At 38.8% G+C, this 18,885-nt stretch overlaps 1 protein-coding gene across 2 annotated transcripts in view; it reads right to left on the bottom strand.

The window, feature by feature from the left end:
* Positions 1-18,885, bottom strand: part of LOC124775056 (serine/threonine-protein kinase mTOR) — a 269,759-nt gene that overhangs the window by 188,473 nt on the left and 62,401 nt on the right. For both annotated transcript variants that reach the window (XM_047249846.1, XM_047249847.1), the window contains exons 8-12: positions 18,237-18,405; positions 10,484-10,694; positions 7,032-7,211; positions 5,833-6,039; positions 1,337-1,542 (exon numbers count right to left, since the gene is read on the bottom strand). In XM_047249846.1, coding sequence (XP_047105802.1) covers positions 1,337-1,542; positions 5,833-6,039; positions 7,032-7,211; positions 10,484-10,694; positions 18,237-18,405 — 973 coding nt within the window. The remainder of the gene's footprint in view (positions 1-1,336; positions 1,543-5,832; positions 6,040-7,031; positions 7,212-10,483; positions 10,695-18,236; positions 18,406-18,885) is intronic.

Consider the following 18,885-nt stretch of genomic DNA (forward strand, 5'->3'; position numbering starts at 1 on the left):
TGTGTGTGTGTGTATGTGTTCGCACACGCAATTTGTAGGCACTCAACAGCAAGGTTATCAGTGAGTGAGTGTAAACTTGTGGGGTGGGCCAGTGGACCATCAGCTCATAGGTCTGTTTCTCAGATACGGAACACTGAACACGCACAAGTATCACAGCCTCCTGACATACTATTTTCCATGGATGCTAGAAGAGGTTCCTCTGCAGACTAGGAGGAACCTGTGGTACCAACATGATGGCTGTCCTGCCCACAGTGCATGAGGTACTACAGCATGCCTTCACGAATTTTTTTCCAAATTGTTACTTTGCATGCAGCGTCTACAAGGACATACCAACCCAATGTTATGCAATGATGCCTGATCGGACATCTTTGCTGAAATATAGCACATATGCAGCAGTCATTTCACACCAGACTGGAAGCATATTATCACAGCCGGTGATCATTTTGAACACAGCCTGTGGTGGTCAACTGTCTCATAACTGACCAGAATCCATGTAATTAGTGTACGCACTTGTGTTGTTCTTTAGCGTGTGCTACTACATATATTGTACAAATGTCAGTGTGGGAACTTTCCAAAATACAATATCTTGTAAATAGCTCACACTAGAATCCTGCAATAAACACCACTGACATTCTAATTTACCCTACTTTTAGTCTGTGAATGTCAATAGGCATTGTTCTATTTAAAAATGTGTATGTTTGCATAAAAAATATACTTTCTAAGTATTATTACAATCTGTTGAATGGCTAACAATACAAGCCCCTGACTACCAATCCATTTTGTGAAAACCACACATGAATAGCACTTTGCATTTCCATAATACTTGTGGTGCAAGTTTTAGGTGATTCACCATGTACTTGCTTAACCTTTCCTGGAATACATGACCTTAATATTCATTTCATTATGAGTACCTAAAGATCAATAGCACTTGCATCTACAGTATGGAGATGGCAGCTATTAAATGCTATGTTCTTTTGTTGCATCCTGTGTACATCCTGTCTTCAATGTAATACTTACATTTAGCTGGGCTGATTACAGCAGCTTGTGTAATTTTTTTTATCTGTCTTTGAGAATTACAAGCATAATTTGTGATATTGTATCCTGGCAAACAGACATAATTTAAGAAAGAACATCTACTCCACAACAGGTAGTAGCAGGAGTATCTGAATCCTCCTGTTCTATAGTTAAACCAGCTTCGTGTTGGTAAGTGCTTGCAAGCTACAAAGTCATGCCTCATTTCTTTACTACCATCAACAGAGAAAAAATTATACTTCCTTGATTGACAGTCTTAATGAAAAATGTAGATGAACATTATAAATCAATTTTCTGTGTATACCTGTATCAATGTCTTTCGAAGAGAAGGCATTACATACGCAGGATTCATCGAACTAAGGCGGCCAATGGTACAAATCGCACGCTCTCTTATTTCAAATACTTCATCATTCATTGCAACAAAGAGAGCACTTAAATTTTCTGCTTGAGCTAGGTGGCTGTCGAAGCTGTGGTCAAGAGAATCAAGGACACAGTACCTTACATCTGCATCTGAAAGGGAATATTTGTATTATTAAAAAGAAATACAAACTAATATATGGCAATACCAGAGGCAATTTTGTTTCTGTCAGAAACAACACAACTACTAGAACACAGATTTTTTTCATTGAAGCAGTTAAGCAAGTACACAAATTGAGGAAATAGCATAAACACTTGAAAATGCTTAACATATACTCTGAAGATGACTGATCACTATTCATTCAAGAACACACAACACCGAACATTGAATAGCTAACAATAAATATAACACTTCAGTTAATAATCTACTGATTCATCATGAAGACAGGTACAATGTAACATTACAGTTAATTTAGACTGTTTTCACAGGGCCTCTTGAACAATGATCAAAGGTTCAGTAGGAGGGAATGTTTAAGAGTAAAATATTTTATCATTGTTGAGGTACAGATCACTTGTTCAGCTGGAGATGTACAGAGTGATTATAACGGTTCAATAAGCTTCTTCACGTCACAGGATATAATAGCCAGAAGCCAACAACGACAAAAAAAAATTACTACCTCAACAACACAAGTACTTGTGGAATATTTACTGCAAACACTTGACAGAGAGGTATCTATAATTGGAGTATTCTATGATATACAAAAATTTTTCAACCTAGTTAATTACATTTTCCTCAAAAAACTGAAATTCTATGGGTGAGAGGCAATTGATTCAATTTTATAAAATGCTACTTAATAAAAAGATAACAAAAAGTGGAAATAAGAGATGAGGAGAGAGGTAACTACTACTCAGACATGGGGATGACCCAGAATGGCATGTCACAGGGAAGAGTCCTATGGCCACTGCTGTTCTTGATATAGAGGGTGATTATAATTAAAGTTAAACTTTGAAAACACTGTAGAAATAGCACCACTGGTCAGAATGATGTCAAATTGCAACAGAATATTATCGGAGAAGGGGGAAAATGTATGGCAAAAGAAAAAGAAAAATAGCATGAAAAGTGATCAATAGATGGCGCTGTATGTGTCAGAATAAGTAAATGAAAACACTTGTCAAGTGCATGACCCACTGAAGTTAGTATAAACATGCTGGGCACATGGCTTTTCCTCCTTTTGCATTTAGGACATTCGGCATGACTGTCTCAACTCAGGATCATGCTCTGCTTGTAAAGCTGTATTACAAGAATGATGCCTGTACGCACGTCACTCTGCAGAAGTTCTGGACACTGAAGGGTTTGAAAAAAGGCGTTGGTCTGATGGCTGCCATGGGTCTGGAGAAAATGATTCTAAAATTTTAAAGACCAGTTCTTTTGGTGTGCAACCTGGTAGAGGGAGGAAATGAATTGATTCAACATCAGTGGTCACAGCAATGCAGGAGGAGACAAGTGGTGGTGTGCAAACATGTAGTGCACGGAGAATTGCCAGAACATAGGACATACCCGTGAGCAGGGTGTGTAAAATCCTACGAAACATCCGTTTGCTATCCATTCAAAATTCCCCATGTGCAAGAGCTGCTTCTGTTGACCTGCCAGCAAGAGAGTCCTTCGCTTTAGAATTTATTGCTCACAAGGAAGTGGACAATGATTGGCCATGGAAGATTTTGTGGACAGACGTAGCCCACTTCCATCTGACAGGACATGTCAATACATAGAATTGTCAAATTTGGGCAATGGAAAGTCCACAAGCAAATCAACCAGTATCACTTCATCCTGAAAAGGTCACTGTGTGGTGCGGTTTTACGGCATCATTTAACAAAGGGCCACATTTTTTTGAAGAGACACATGTGCTTCCAGTCCTGTTACCTTTACCATCACTGGTAAGCACTATGAGTGTCTTTTGCACAACAATGTCATTCCAGCTCTCCAACTGCGTGGATGTGATCATTTTTATGCATGATCACCTGATCTTAACCCGTGAGACTTTTGGCTGTGGGGCTATCTGAAAGATGTTGTGTTCAGTGTTCCGATTGCACACTTAGTTACATTGAAGGTATGCATTGCACAACACATTCTGAATGTGACCCTGGAAACACTTCGACCAATTGTGGAACATGCTGTTTCTCGATTACAACTAGTTGCAGAAAACAGTGGACAGCATGCTGAACATGTTTTGTGCCAGTCACACAGAAATTAATAATCCAATTTGATTTTGACTTGTGCTATTTGTGCAGTTTTTGGACTCAGGACAATTAAAAACCAATGTGATCGATGCTTTTTATGCGGTTTTTGGCCTCAGGACAATTAAAAACCAATTTTTCCCGTCCAATGTGATATGACCTTGCCATGGAGAATGGGCTTATGTAACTAAAAGTACACCCATGTACAATGGGTAGTATAGTTTGTTTAACGTCAAACGTACACACGCCTTAGGCATTGTTATATGATTCATTTGCAATTTGTAGTCGATCACTATTAAATTGTGATGTTTAAAGTGCCATCTATTCATATTTTGTAACTATTTAATTTTCTTCTGACTTAAGTTTTCCCCCTTCTATGATAATACTCCGCTACAATTTGATGTCATTCTGACCAGTGGCATTATTTCTACAGCAGTGTGAAAGTTTAACTTTAATTATAATCACCCTGTATAGGAGAAATAAACAACTACGACCCATTAATAGAACTGTGCTGGACTTTGTCTATGATGGCTTCAAAAGCTCATGCAAAGGAAAGATGGAATATGCTACAGTGATCAAGAGGGAAAAGAGGCATAGATCACAGCAGACGTGCAGAGGGTAATTATGTCACAGAATACTAGGCCAAGAGAAGGAAATGCAAAAATAATCACTGACGAAGATGAAAGTTCCAGGCAATGGGATGAGAAATAAGAATGGACATAGGAAAGTTGCAGTGTCACATGAAGAGACGTATAATTAATGCACGAAAAAGCACAGTGGAACTATAGACAGGATGAAACAAAGCAATCTGGAAGAAAAAGAAAAGGGAACAAAAACAGAGATCTCTTTTTCTTGTTGAGGGGAGAGGAGACTTTTTCGTGTGAGGGAAGAGGAGAGAAAAGGGTGGGGCGGCAGAGAATACCACACAGCAAAATTAAAGGGAGAAATGAGTGTTTTAAATGATTCTGATTACTAATTTGAGGGTATGCACCACAAAGATATTCTAGAGTGAAGTCTAACTACATCACCACAGAGCAACAAATATTTACCACACATTCTCTCTTCACTAATGTGCAACTTGACTATGGTCTGTAGTTTCACACAAGAGCAGAAATAGGATTATAAACATGCTAACCTCCACATGATATGAGAAGCTTACAGGCCATGAAAAGCAAGTTTCCATCACTGACATTCTTTGCATATTTTGCAATTAGTTCTGGGTTATTAATCCATATTTATAGGCACAAATTACATAAGTTTATATTTTATAATGTGTTGAACACTACGTCAGCAGAACATCTGACAACTCAACTGTCAAAGACTCTAATATTATGAGGAACCATAGTTTTAGTCAAATCAAGGCATTACTGTGTTATGATGTCTAGAAAGAACAGTTTAATTACAAATTTAGTAAAGTTAAAATCAGACAAAACCATGATGATATTACTGAATAAATCAAATAATAAAAGTTTATTAGATAAGCAAGTTCCAGGACTCTCATCCAATTACACTGGAGATAACTGACAATATTCCTCTAGCAAACGGTGTACAGATATACACAGCAGTTAGAGGGACATACATGCAGTGGATAGCACAGCTGGTTGAAGTGTTGGCCATAAGAGGTAAGTGTGTGTCCGATTTCCAGTCCCATTGCAGTAAACAGGTTTAATCTACTGGGAATTTCACAAAAGTGAACATTCTACTGCAGGGCAAAAGGCTGATACACAAGGTATGGGCCTGAATGAAGCTCTGAGGTGGGTCTTGAGTTATGCCTCGATTGCTTAATTATTAAGAGCATTGCCTAAAAACAGCAAAGGTCCTGGACTGAATTCCAGTTCAGCACAAAGTTTCAACAAGTAGCCCTGTTTCAAATGAAGCAGGGTGTTTGTATAAAATACTGGGGAAATCAGTATTGAACCAAAAGGTTATCTAATGATATACCCTGCAGAAGTAGATGAAATATTAATTCATACCATTGACATAGGCTGCTGCATTGGAATTGACTGTCTGTAACTGCAAAGAATCTGTCAGGTAATAATCATGGTAGAAATAATAAAATTCATGGACAAAACACACAGAGAATTCTCAACATTGACTTTAGACCTGTAGTTATGTAGTAAGAAGCCATTGTATTACATTTCCCAAATTTTTGTGGGTAAATTATGCTCTATAAAACTGAACAGCACAGAGACAAAGTACAGTACCAACCTGTGTCAGTTATCCCAACAACAAGCAATTTTGAAAGAACTGCTGAGACAGTCGCAGTGACAGTTTCTGAATGCTTGCTTGAAGCTCCCTGTAATGCAAGGTGTAATAGGCGACTACAAGTTCGTACAGCTTCCAACCTCACTTCCTGCTCATTTCGTGACAGAAAATGGTCAGCACACTGTCTCACAAAATGCAGCAGTGAATGTCCTGTAAAACACATATATTATCTGTTTACATGCATATTATGAATCAGATGAAGACAATAATCTAGAGATTATATTTCACCAAATCACTACATCTAAAATTTTACAAACTTATGTTACAATCTTGTTACAGTAATAATTTGCTCACGTCTTTACACACATTAACTTCTCTAATTTTATCAACAGTCCCTAAGTGTAACATGTAAAGGGAGCAATACGGGGATTAATACATTTCTGCATCTTTCTGCAAAGGATGGCTCTTAAATGTTCAGGAATAGCTCTTCACATCAAACATTCCCAGTCAAATATCCTGCAGTGTGGTTCCAGTGCATGACCAGTGCAGCATATTATTTTTAATTTTCAGTTTTATTCATATTACAGATTTTTGGAACAACTTAACAGATTTTATTGTTGTGGCCACAAACATATCAACACTGGAGCACTTTCTCACGGTACAAAGAACGGTGGCTCTTACTATGTGATGAATCACTTGCTCATTCATTCCATATTCTCTGCAGGTATTAAGAAGCAAGTCACAGTAAACATTTTAATAACAGCATTGTAAAGATCAGTGTCATGCACTAAAGTGTTCAGAAATGTGCTGTTCTATTCATTCTACATATTTAAAGTTTTACAACAATATGTCAAAGTATGTTACATCCTTTATTTCCTTCCTTTTTTATTCAATTTATGCCACTCTTCTCATCCTCATTGCAACAGATGGAATATCTGCACATATTACAATTTCTTAGTGGCTTTAACTTCTGTTTTTCAGATGCCACAGTATAGAGAGAGCCTCTTTAGGGTCAGCAGTGGCAGACAACCAATCCTTTACACATGAAATGAGTTCAAGAAACTTAACAAATGTTTGCAATTCAGAACACATTAAGGCACAAATACAATTGCAGCAAGTGCCCAATTATTTGTTAATGACCATATGAGTAAGAGAAAAATTCTAAAATCATTGAATGTTAAACAAATTGTGTAACTTCCTACCATCAAAGTTAAAACTGCCCAAAGTTCTGAGGGCTAATACAATGCTTGGTACATCTGGTACCTCTTGGGCATGCAGAGAGAGTGGTACAACTGCAAATCCAGGCGATGGTAAATGCCGTGGCATACCAGGATGTCTAAGTGGCATTTGCATGAGTACCTGTGATAGCATCCTTAGCAATCCTGCAATTAAATGATAGAATTTCAGTGTGCAAATAAATGGATAAACACAGTAATAAATCAATTATCATGAGATCTGAGCACCAATAAAGGGGTAAGGAAATTTCAGGTGATGGATGGAAAGATGCCATAATCATCAGGTAATGGAGTGACAAATTTAACAATAGACTGTTTAATGTCTTCCTAAGGACTGGGGAACTATTAACCTCAATAGGAAAAGGGCTGACATAGTACAAGCACAACATACAAATGGCTACTGCCTCCAGTCTCTGGGGCCCCATATGTGACTGGTTAACAATCCGGACTCAGTAGCTGCTGACTGTTACCTTGTGTGTGTGTGTGTGTGTGTGTGTGTGTGTGTGTGTGTGTGTGTGTGTGTCTTCTTAAGGACTTTTTTTGTCTGAAAACTTAAATGTTTAGCAGTATTTTCATTATGTCTGTCTGCAACTCAGCATCTCCATTATGTGGCGAGTAACAATCTAACCTTTTCATATTGTTGTTACTCCACCCTGGACTTTCCATTGTTTGATTTTGCCACTGGCTTTCCTTTTAATCCACTATCCAGTGCTGTTTCCCTTCGTCACTATTCCCTAAAGTGTTACTTTACCCAATGTCTGTACTTCTTTTTCTCATCTTTCCTTTGTTTTACTGTCACCTTCCCTACCACACATTCTTTGACTTCTGAGCCCCACTGTATCAACGGTCTTGTCCATGTACACCACACAGCTATGTGAACACTTGTATTGTTGATGCAGCATCTCGTGTCCCACATTCTTCTTACTAAGATCATTATTCTGGACCTGCAAATTGATCACACTTTCTTCCACAACCTCGCATAACTTTCTTGTGTTATTTTCCATACCTTCCTTTGCTACACGTATTTTGTCGAACCCCGCAGCTGAGCCCCCAGCCCAATCTCTTATCTCCTACTTCCTATCCCTCCCCCCCCCCCTTTCCCCCTCTTCATTTTCATGTTTCGCTATTGGCCCTCTTCCCTCAGGTTTCGACCTATTTCGTTTTTCATTTTACTTAATCCGTTTCATCCTTTTGCGATTTTTCCCCCAACATATTTTTATGCTCTTTTTGTCCTTCTCTATGGACCCTTACTACTTCCATGTGTGCCAACGAAGAAATGTTTCCCTGTCCATGGCCAGAACCCAATCCCATATACTGTTCCTGTGTTGCTGCCTATCTCATGGAATCCATTCCAATGGCCTGACAATCAAATTACTCATCTTCAGCAACAATCCCCCCTTTCACAATGGTTCACAGTCAGACCCCAGAGGCCAGAGCTCGAAGAAAGAATTTTCCGTCTGAAAGCTTAAAAGTTTAGCAGCCTTTTCATTGGGCCTGTCTGCGACTCAGCCCCTCCTCTATGTAGTGAGTAGCAATCTATCCTTTTCATACAGTCAAAGTATTGTCACATAATGAAGAAAATGATCACTATGTCAAATTTTGTATCAGTTGTGTAGTAAACTAAGATAATATGTGTGTCTGGAATTTGGAGTCTCGTCAAAAAGGGAACCACTGAAACAGAGGTGGACCTCCGGATGGATATGTCTGTGTGTGTGTGCGCACGCGAGTGTATACCTGTCCCTTTTTCCCCCTAAGGTAAGTCTTTCCGCTCCCGGGACTGGAATGACTCCTTACCCTCTCCCTTAAAACCCATATCCTTTCGTCTTTCCCTCTCCTTCCCTCTTTCCTGATGAAGTAACCGTGGGTTGCGAAAGCTTGAAATCTGTGTAAGTGTTTGTGTGTTTTTTTATTGTGTCTATCTTCCAGCGCTTTCTCGTTTGATAATATCACTTTTCCTGCACAACAGATAAACGTAGTAGATTTTTACACAGACTAAATGTGCACTGTCTTATGGAAATACACTGACTGCCTAGTAATTTTTTACTGTATAATACAGCCTCAGATCACACGTATGGTAGAATTACTATTTTCATCTTATTACCAGGTAATCACCAAATGACTTGGATACACCATATTTTGGGTGTCTCTTCTGGCTGTGCAGCTGAAGAGTTACAATGTAATATATTCAAATCACCTGAGGGTGACCTGAGACTGTAATATATAACAAAAAATAGATTTTTCTCTGTAGTGTTTCACCATGGCTAATGTCTAAACAAATCTTGTAGAAGGTGCAGAAAAAATGAAGCAGAGAATATAGACACGGATTTTTCTATGTAGTGTTTCTCCATGGCTAATGCCTAAACAAATCTTGTCCAAGGTATAGAAATTGTGAAATAGAGAATATAGACAGCCATTACTGATCTCCCCTGTGCTGAGGCTAATATATAGTATGAAATCAATATCAACTAGTTGCACTTTAAGCAACCGAGGTTGGTAATAAGGAAACTTGTTAATGAGTTTTCCATTTGTCTATTTAATTATGTTAGCTAAAGAACACTCTGGCATCAGTTTCTACACAGTATTGCATTCATGGTAAAAATACACAAAGACAGTCAAACAATGGAAAATCAGGATATAAAAATGGCCAATATTATCAAAAGTCTTTCCTTCTCATCTCATCTGGTAAGTGCCCCCTGATGCAGGGTTCTGGGTGACTTTTCCGAACTTTACCCCTTTTGCCAGCCACTGGCTCCAAAAGCTAGCACAAGTAAAACCTCTTTTTGTATATGTGCAGTCTCCTGGCACCACTTGGTGAGTAGGTTTTTTTGTCTATCCAATTATGTAATATTATGAAAAAGATAGATTGCTATTCACCATATAGCAGATGTATTATGACACAATAGGCACAACAGAAAGACTGTGAAACAAGTTAGGTCTTGGCCAGAAAGGCCTTCCTCCAAATCAGACAATCACAAACACGCAATCACAACTCACACACATTTGACCACTCTCTCTGGCTGCCGAGGCCAGACTGTGAGCAGTCAGGAGGTTAGACTGACTGCACCTAGATGCCCTAACCTCTCTCCGCCTCATCCATGTATGCTCCCACAAGCAGCACATTATCGTCCCCCACCCCTTCTCTGCTATTCCTCCCCCCCCCCCCCCCCCCCCCGCGCGCCCCAATCTCCTCCTTACCCCCACCACCCAGACTGCTTTCCCATCATGTGCAGTTGCTCGCAGTCTAGCCTCGGCAGCCAGAGAGTGTGGTCACGGAGGAAGGTGTTTTTGGCCAAAAGCTAATTTGTCTGACAGTCTTTTTGTTCTGCCTATATGTGACTCAACATCTCAGCTATACGGTAAGTAGCAATCTATCCTTTTCGTAATATTGTAAATAGAGATTGAGATGTACAAAGACTTGCCTTCTGAAATATCCCTTTTCAATTGTGGTATATTTGCTGCAAGCTCTCTCAGAGCCATTGTCAATGCTGGGCTGAGACCTGTGGCCAACATTGGTTCCAGAAGATCTTTCACATCCTGTCGTATCATCAACCCAACTGCATGTCCCAGGAGAGTGATACACACAAATACTGCTGGTTCCAAGGTGGCTGCTCGCTTTTTACTTGGTGTATCCTGGAAGCAAGCAAGCACACTACCTTACAAAAAAGTCTGAAGAACACATTGTACTTAATAGAGAAAAATTAACAAGTGGCAAATTATTAAGAAGAATACATTATGCAATTATTTCAGGAGGTCATAAACCCGTTCCATATTCTCTCTCCTAATAGTCTAATACACATAAATCTGTGTGTGTATTTTGTTCACATTTATGTCCCATATCAGAAAAAAAGTTTTCATTTTTTAAAAGAGTTTTTATTTTTAATCTGACATGTAAACTAGATATAATTGGACAAGCATATAGCATACAGCTAACACAACTGCAGTGGCTGATACAGAATTAAAAGCAATTTATATCAGCCAAAAAGACAAATCTCGAGGTTAATTTGGGACATACAGGTGACTAGTTAAACAATGGAAACACCAAAACAATCAATACTAGAATCTCACTCAACCACCTTGAGCCTGTCATGCAAATGAATCTATCTTACAGATCATCATTTGCATTTGATAACCTAAAATAAGGAGATAATCATTAGCTGTGTCTGTCCTTGGAGACCAACAGCTCAACCAAGCATAATAATGAAATGCCAGAAACTCAGTCTTTCCAGATACAGCTCAGATTGAACTAGTACACAGCAAACAGATAAAATCTGAATCTCACAAAGACTCATATCATGCCATTTCAAACAAGCAAAAATGGCTTAGAATGATTACCTTTTACCAGAAGTAGTCCTTAACACTCATATTTTAAGGAAAACACTATTTACAAAATTCTTTGGTGGTCAGAAGGGATAAGGAGTTAAAAGAGTCAGTACATATATAATTTAATTAAGTAGTTCAGTCCAGCATGTTTTGCATTTAGAAGTGTCTCTCATTGTGTTAACCTAAAGAGAAAAAATGTTGTTCTCTTTCTTTTGCTTCTGCTGTTTTTGGGACTGTTTTCTTGTGCAGTATACCTAAAGTCAAAATATGTGTTAACTTAGCAAATGCAAGGAGTAAAAGCATTGTGCAAAACTGTTAAAAACACATTAGCACAGCTCTCTTTAAGAATCTTGGAATACTTACATTGACATTAACTCATTAATTGTTTTTCTTGATAACAACAGAAACCTTTCAAATCAGTTTCAGCTACACTGTGGCTTGCGCAATCACTATACAAGACACAAAAATAATATTCATAAAGACATTGATTCCTTATTGACAGTTCAGAGAGAAGTTTTTTACGCTGATAAAAAGGTAAAAAACAAGATCCTGTCTTATGTACAGCACAAAATTGGAAACTCTGACCACTTCAAATGAAAATTAAAAATATAAAGAAGAAAAAATAGTGAAATGAAGCCATAAAATAACGTCTGCTGAACCTGTAAGTATCTAGTCACTAATGAAAGACAAGTCTTAGAATTTATTTTGAAACTGAATCTATGTAATCAAATTTAATGCATCAGATATATAATGAGAGATTCAATGAATCAGGGAACAGGTGCATTAAAAAACTGAAAAATTTTCTACGGTAAAAAGATATCCATATCCAAATCACATAAGACATCAGTATGACATATGCCTCATGGCTGAGGAAGGGAATTTGACAGTAGGAATATATTTTGCCTGTGTGCAATGAAAGCTGCTATTTCTTTCATTTATGAAATGAATCTAGCAGCAAAACCTGATGTAAAATGCACATATTTGTGTTGAAAACTAGTCATGAAAGTAATCTAGCAGCAAGAACTGATGTAAAATGTACATTTTTGTGCTGAAAACTAGTCACTTCCTAGAAATACTATAGTCAGGGGATGCAAGTGAATATTTTCATCTTTTATGTCAAGTACAACAAATATCTCCACATCTTTGTATGACAAAAGGCTGAAAGAAGAGTGACAGTGAAGAATTTATATTCTGTATTGTTCAGTTTCTAGAATGGCAAGACATCTACAAGAATACAATTCTCACTTACCATGGCTGTTCATGCGAGAATAAGAAGCAGATTTCAAACAAGTGCTTTGGCTAACCTTTCTGTCTGACTTGTTCAACAACCAGTAAGACCTCGACTCACTTCACCAATATTGCCACTAGTTGTGATGCTAGCAGAGTAGCATAGTGCTTAGTTTCACTGACTGGCATTCTATGAGTTGCTTTTCAAACTTTGTATTATATCAAAACATGTGGTGTTTGCTAGAAATCTTTTCTGTGACAAACCTAAAGTGTTCAGCAAGAAAAATTTACGTGTGCAACGATAAGAATGCAGTGGAAATGTATTCACATCTGTTGTACGAATGTAATGAAAACAAACACTCCAAACCGACATTTCACATAACTCACATCCAATGAAAATCTATAACACAACCATCGAGGTGACATGTGTATAATTATGTATTATTTATATTTTAAAACAATTAATTTCTGAAAAAAAAAACATTGTAATGAAAGCATGAACCATCTGAAGATGAATCATAACGATTCGAAACTGGTAACAGTACCCTTTGAATAATGAAACTGAAAATAAATTTGTGGCTGGTTGCTGTCTCAACACCAATAACATTTGTCTTCAAATAACAGCCATGGTCTCCAATCATGTCATCATATGACAAAATTGAATTATAGTTGACCTGTGAGGTGAAGCCCATTGCTAAGCCCTGGATGAAGTTGTTCCCCAACAATCCAAACCATTTCCCACTGCCAAATGGAGTTACCAGCTGCTTGTTTAGCCACCAAATTTAGGAAAATTAAGCAAGGAGACCAACTATAGAGGTGAGGCTGCCACAGATGAAAATCCTCCATGGACGACAGTCACCAAGATATCAAGAAATCTCAGTGATGTCATCATCGATGGACAATCCATCCACATGTTAGTCATCTTAGGAGCTTCTTTTTCTATAAAGTCAGATGCTTATCATCGTCGGATAAAGAAGACTATGTTCCTTGATATGAAAAAAATTGTGCTGAATATGACAAATATGTCCCACCAACAGAAACATGAATAGCAAGAATCACTATCAATGACAAGACACAGCACTTTGAATTTGTCATTTTAACAGATTGTAATTGCAGACGGGATTTCTTGCAGGGATCACAAGAAGATGAGAGCTCCAGGCCGAAGAGGCTACTGCGACAAGCACACACAACGAAGATTACTCAACGCAGATGTTTGCTGCTGAAGATTATAATAATTCACCATCATCACAGAGACAAGTTCTAGTCACCAATCAGTTAAATTGTGAAGCTTTTGTCGATTGCAAAAAGCTACTTGGGTTGACAAAAGAAACCTACACACTAGTGATGATCATAAGCACTGTAGGTGGTCAAGGAGAATTTTGAATCACTAATCATTGTGAGCAGCCACAATTCAACCTTAAAGGTATGTGCATAGGAGGAACAGCTGAACTAGTCCTGGAAGGGCAGCTTATTGTCATCCTACCACTGTATGTAATGCAGGGAAGGAAGCTACTATTGAACAGCTAACAAGGTCTGGCCTGACCAAGGAACAACGTCGGCAACTGATAGTCATACTGCATCAATTTTCAGGTATTTTCAAACCCAAAGCACAGAAAAGACAGACCAAGCAGTCCATGGCAAAACACCATATCAACAGTAGGGATCACCCACCAATTAGTCGGCACTAATATAGTGTGTTGCCAGCTGAATGACAAATAATCTGGCACGAAGTGAAGAAGATGTTGCAGGAGGACATCACTGAACCTTTAGAGTCCTTGGTCCTCTCCTTTCCTGTGATCCTTGTGAAGCAGAAAGACGGCACATGATATTTCTGCATTGGATAAAAAATCAAAACAAAAGATGTCTATCCACGTAGGACATTGATGACGCCCTAGACTGGTTGAAAGGAGCAAAGTACTTCTCAACAACGGACATGCAGACAATCTACCATCAAACTGAGCTTGATGAGGCTGACCAGGAAAAGACTGCCTTCATAGCCTGATGTCTTGTATATGTTTACATTATGCTGTTTTGACTGTGTAACACTCCAGCCACATTTGAATATATGATGGACAACCTGGTTCAACACCTTAAATGGACAATGCATCTTTTTTATCTGGTTGGCACTGTCATTTTTTGAAGACATTTGAAGAATATCTAAGCCCCCTGACAACTGTGTTGAAGTGTGTTCAGATTGCTGGCCTTAACCTGAATCCAAAAAAGTGCCACTTTATCACCAAATAAATAAGAGGGGCATTTGAAAAGTCCATGCAAAGTCCGAGAGATGGCACCACCGGCACGTATCGAGATTATGTTTAGTTAGTAGCATCTTTGGAAAGAACGCACACCAAGTTTACGCCATATTGGTTTATTTCTTTGTGTTTGGCATTCGTGTGAATCAAGGAAGTCGAGTGATTGTCAACACCAAAGAAAAGAATTTTGTGTGGTGATTAAACATTACTTTATGAAACACAAAATGCTTCAGGAGACTAAAGAGAAGCTTGATGAACATTACAGTGACTCTGCATCTTTGATTAGAACAGTTTATAAGTTGTTTCAAAATTTTCGGAGGGGCCATATGGGCACAAGTGATTCTTAACGTTCTGGACGCCCTGTGGAGGTTACAACTCCAGAAATCATTGATAAAATCCATGATATGGTGATGGATGACAGAATGTGGGTATCTCGGATGAACGGGTATATAATATTTTGCATAAACATTTGGACATGAGAAAGCTATCCGCACGATGGGTTCCGCGATTGCTCACGCTTGACCAAAAACGGAATCATGTGAAGTGTTGCAGGGATGGTTTGCACCTGTTCAGGAAGAATCTGCAGGACTTTAAGCGTCATTTCATCACTGTGGATGAAGCATGGATACATTACTATACTCCTGAGACCAAACAACAATCTAACAATGGGTTATCAAGGGAGAATCTGCACCAAAAAAGGCGAAGACCAGTCCTTCAGCTGGAAAGGTTATGGCGATTGTCTTTTGGGATTTGCAAGGGATAATCCTGATCGACTATCTGGAAAAGGGTAAAACTATTACAGGTGCATATTATTCATCGTTATTGGACTGTTTGAAAACCGAGCTGCACTAGAAAACCGGCGATTGGACCGCAAAAAAATCCTTATCCATCATGACAATGTGCCAGCACACACCTCAGCAGTTGTGGTCGCAAAACTAATGGAAATAGGATTTCAACTCATTTCACATCCCCCCTATTCTCCAGACTACTATTTGTTCCCCAATTTGAAGAAATGGCTGGCGGGACAAAGATTTTATTCAAATGAGGAGGTGATTGAAGCAACTAATACCTATTTTGCAGACTTGGACAATTGTTAACTTATGCATCCAAAAGTACTCTCCAAGTTTGAAATGAACTACTCTACAACCAAGAAAGAGTTCCTTGCAGGTGTTTAAGCCATCAACAAATTCTGGCTGTATTTACTTCGCAAACCATTCACTATTGTTGACAGGCCTCCATTCTGTATGCTGGCTGAATAGCCCGAACAAGCCATCGGGTATATTGGCAAGATGGGCAATGACACTTAAGGAGTACAACATCACAATCATACACAAAAGCAGACAGAAACACAAGGACACAGACAGCCTTTCATGGAATCTTTTGGTCGAAATCAGTAGAATAGATGAAATCTCAGCTGCTGAACACTGAACAAAGGAGAATTCCAACAAGTAAATGGACCTTTATACATCAGGAACTATGATCCAACAGGGCACTAATTGGTGTTCATCATACCATCACAGCAACAGTCAGCTACCCAGAAGTATTTCCATGATGCTCCAACATCTGGTCACCAGGGATTGGTGAAGACTCTAGACAGAATCTGATGCAGGCATCACTGCCCATGTCACTACTGGGACACTAGACACTATGAGAGCCACTATAAGGATGTCAACAATGGAGGCATGTGCTGCAATTACCTCAGGGACATCTGGTACAACCTTGCCTGAAACATCACTATTCCACTGTCCCCTCTCGAGGCTGTCCCTGAAATCACCGAACCTGAATCGATGGATGACACACCGCAATATTTCACCTGTTACGCTGGCAACAAAGCTGTGCCAACTGCTGGAGCTCCAGAAATTGCAAAATTCCTTGTAGAAGACATCATTCTGAAGCACTGAGCACCCTATGGGATGATTTCCGATTGTGTTAAAGTTTGCTGGTTGAGACTAGGATAAAAGGTGGGTCATGACATCACCCACAGGATGACAAATACCTGACACTCCTAGACAAATATCCTCACAGAACACTTTAATAAGACATTGGCAGATATGCTCTGACGCCCAGAGGAAGACCAAGTGTGCTGTAATGCCAAGCACCAGACAGAGAGATACAGCCCAGGAGGCTTGGTATGGATTTTTCTGTTTATGTGAAAAATGGTACTATCTGAAATGTTACTAAAGCATTAATTGAAGCCATACTGTATCCTTTGAAACTTTTCAGACATGACATATTAAGTCAAGGATTATTACATTTCGTCAGGAATACAAAAGTGCAGAGATGTCATCCCTTCTCTCTGCATGAATCCCTACTCATGTGCAGATAGATGATGGAAGACTCACGAAAGCCGAAGATTCTGTCAGCAATTTTGAAGCTTCGACAGGAAGGGCTACCTTCAATGCTCATTACTGTGAAGAGGTTGTGGAAACATAACCAGAATGCAAAGACCTACCAGTGGTGCCATACAGAGGGTGGCTGACAAGCTGTAGATCCAGGCTACTGTAGTGAGCTCCAACAAGAACTTCTACAACAGTGGATCACTATCTCTCCAGGAGAAGGAGCAGTGTCATGAGTTGTGGTGCTACCAATGTGGCAATGTGATTGTCTCGCTGGATGACGTGCTGCAACCTGATTGTAGTTTTGAAATGGCAATATGCCCAATTTCTACATTATGTTAACCAAATATTTTTCAAAACTTACAGAGACCTTTCCTCTAATTTAGCACCTATCATATGCAGGATGATGGTGCTTTATTAAAATGAATATATTTTGTAAAAAGACAATCAGCAGAGAAGACTAACAGCCATTTCCCCAACATGGAAATATAATTTGCTTGAGACTTGAATCCTGGTCTTGTGTGAAAACACAGTCAACAGAGACAAACAACAGCCACTTCAGCAACAAAGAAAGATAATTTGATTGCCACATTAGTCCTTGTATGTCATGTATCACGCAATACGTAACTGTACTTTCCATGAGCACGACCACCTTGTAACAGATCAGTTCTATTTCCAAAATTTATATTCACCTGCGCCTGTTATAGGAACCCACTGCTTATCTTTCACATTGCTCTAATTTTTAATTGATTCTTCCCAACCCCTTTCTCCTCAAAACTTCTATCCCACAACTACAGTAAAGTCAGGAGACTGAAAAGTAAAGCTTTAATTCCAAGTAGTATATCATCTTCACTGAAGAAACTATCCCCATATTACTTTATCTGTGATGTCTATCTTGTTGTGTGCAAGAGAGATGGCTTTGATGTATCTCTGCTTCCAATTTTATAGTACCAGCAAAATCACATCTCTCCACAAAAAATTATACAACGTAAATGGAAAAAGCTTGAATAATTATACACACTGGTGTCTAAATTTACCTTTGATGGTAGAGAAGCACGAATAACATCCATTATTTTTGGCAGGTAACTCTGTATATCTTCCTGAACAGCCACTGCAATTAGTCCAACTGTTGTAAAGGCAGCACTACGGTCTTTCTCACGAGTTCGAAGACTTCCAAGCAGAAACAACATCGTTTTGTTCAAATGTCTGAAAACAGAAAACATAAAGCTATAACAGATGCTGAATTCTGTCTAAATGTGTAGCTGTGGACTACAAAATTTTCTATAAAATCTAAGGAGTGAGCAAATATATCAACATTCTAATCAGGACAGATCTGTCACATAGAAAATTTATGTAATAAATTGAAATCTGCTGGCAATTAGAAAATGAAAATACTTATGGGGAAAAATCCAATATGCAACTGAAAGAGTAATACCAATGGCGACACAAATCCTCTAACGATACCTTCAGAGTTCTCATGAACGATGAGCTGAAGGAACAGCAAATCAGAGGAAACCAAATCGAAAAAATGGCAGAGACATATGGCACAAAAAGCTCAACTATAAAAACATGAGAGGCAGCAAATACTCTTTACAATTCAAGTTCTATCAGGCATCAGAAGACATTTTAAGTGCTCACACAAAATGGACATAACAGATGGGGAGAGTGTGTGTGTGGAGACGGGTA

Source organism: Schistocerca piceifrons, chromosome 2, assembly GCF_021461385.2.
Source record: "Schistocerca piceifrons isolate TAMUIC-IGC-003096 chromosome 2, iqSchPice1.1, whole genome shotgun sequence".
Taxonomy (NCBI): Eukaryota; Metazoa; Arthropoda; class Insecta; order Orthoptera; family Acrididae; genus Schistocerca; species Schistocerca piceifrons.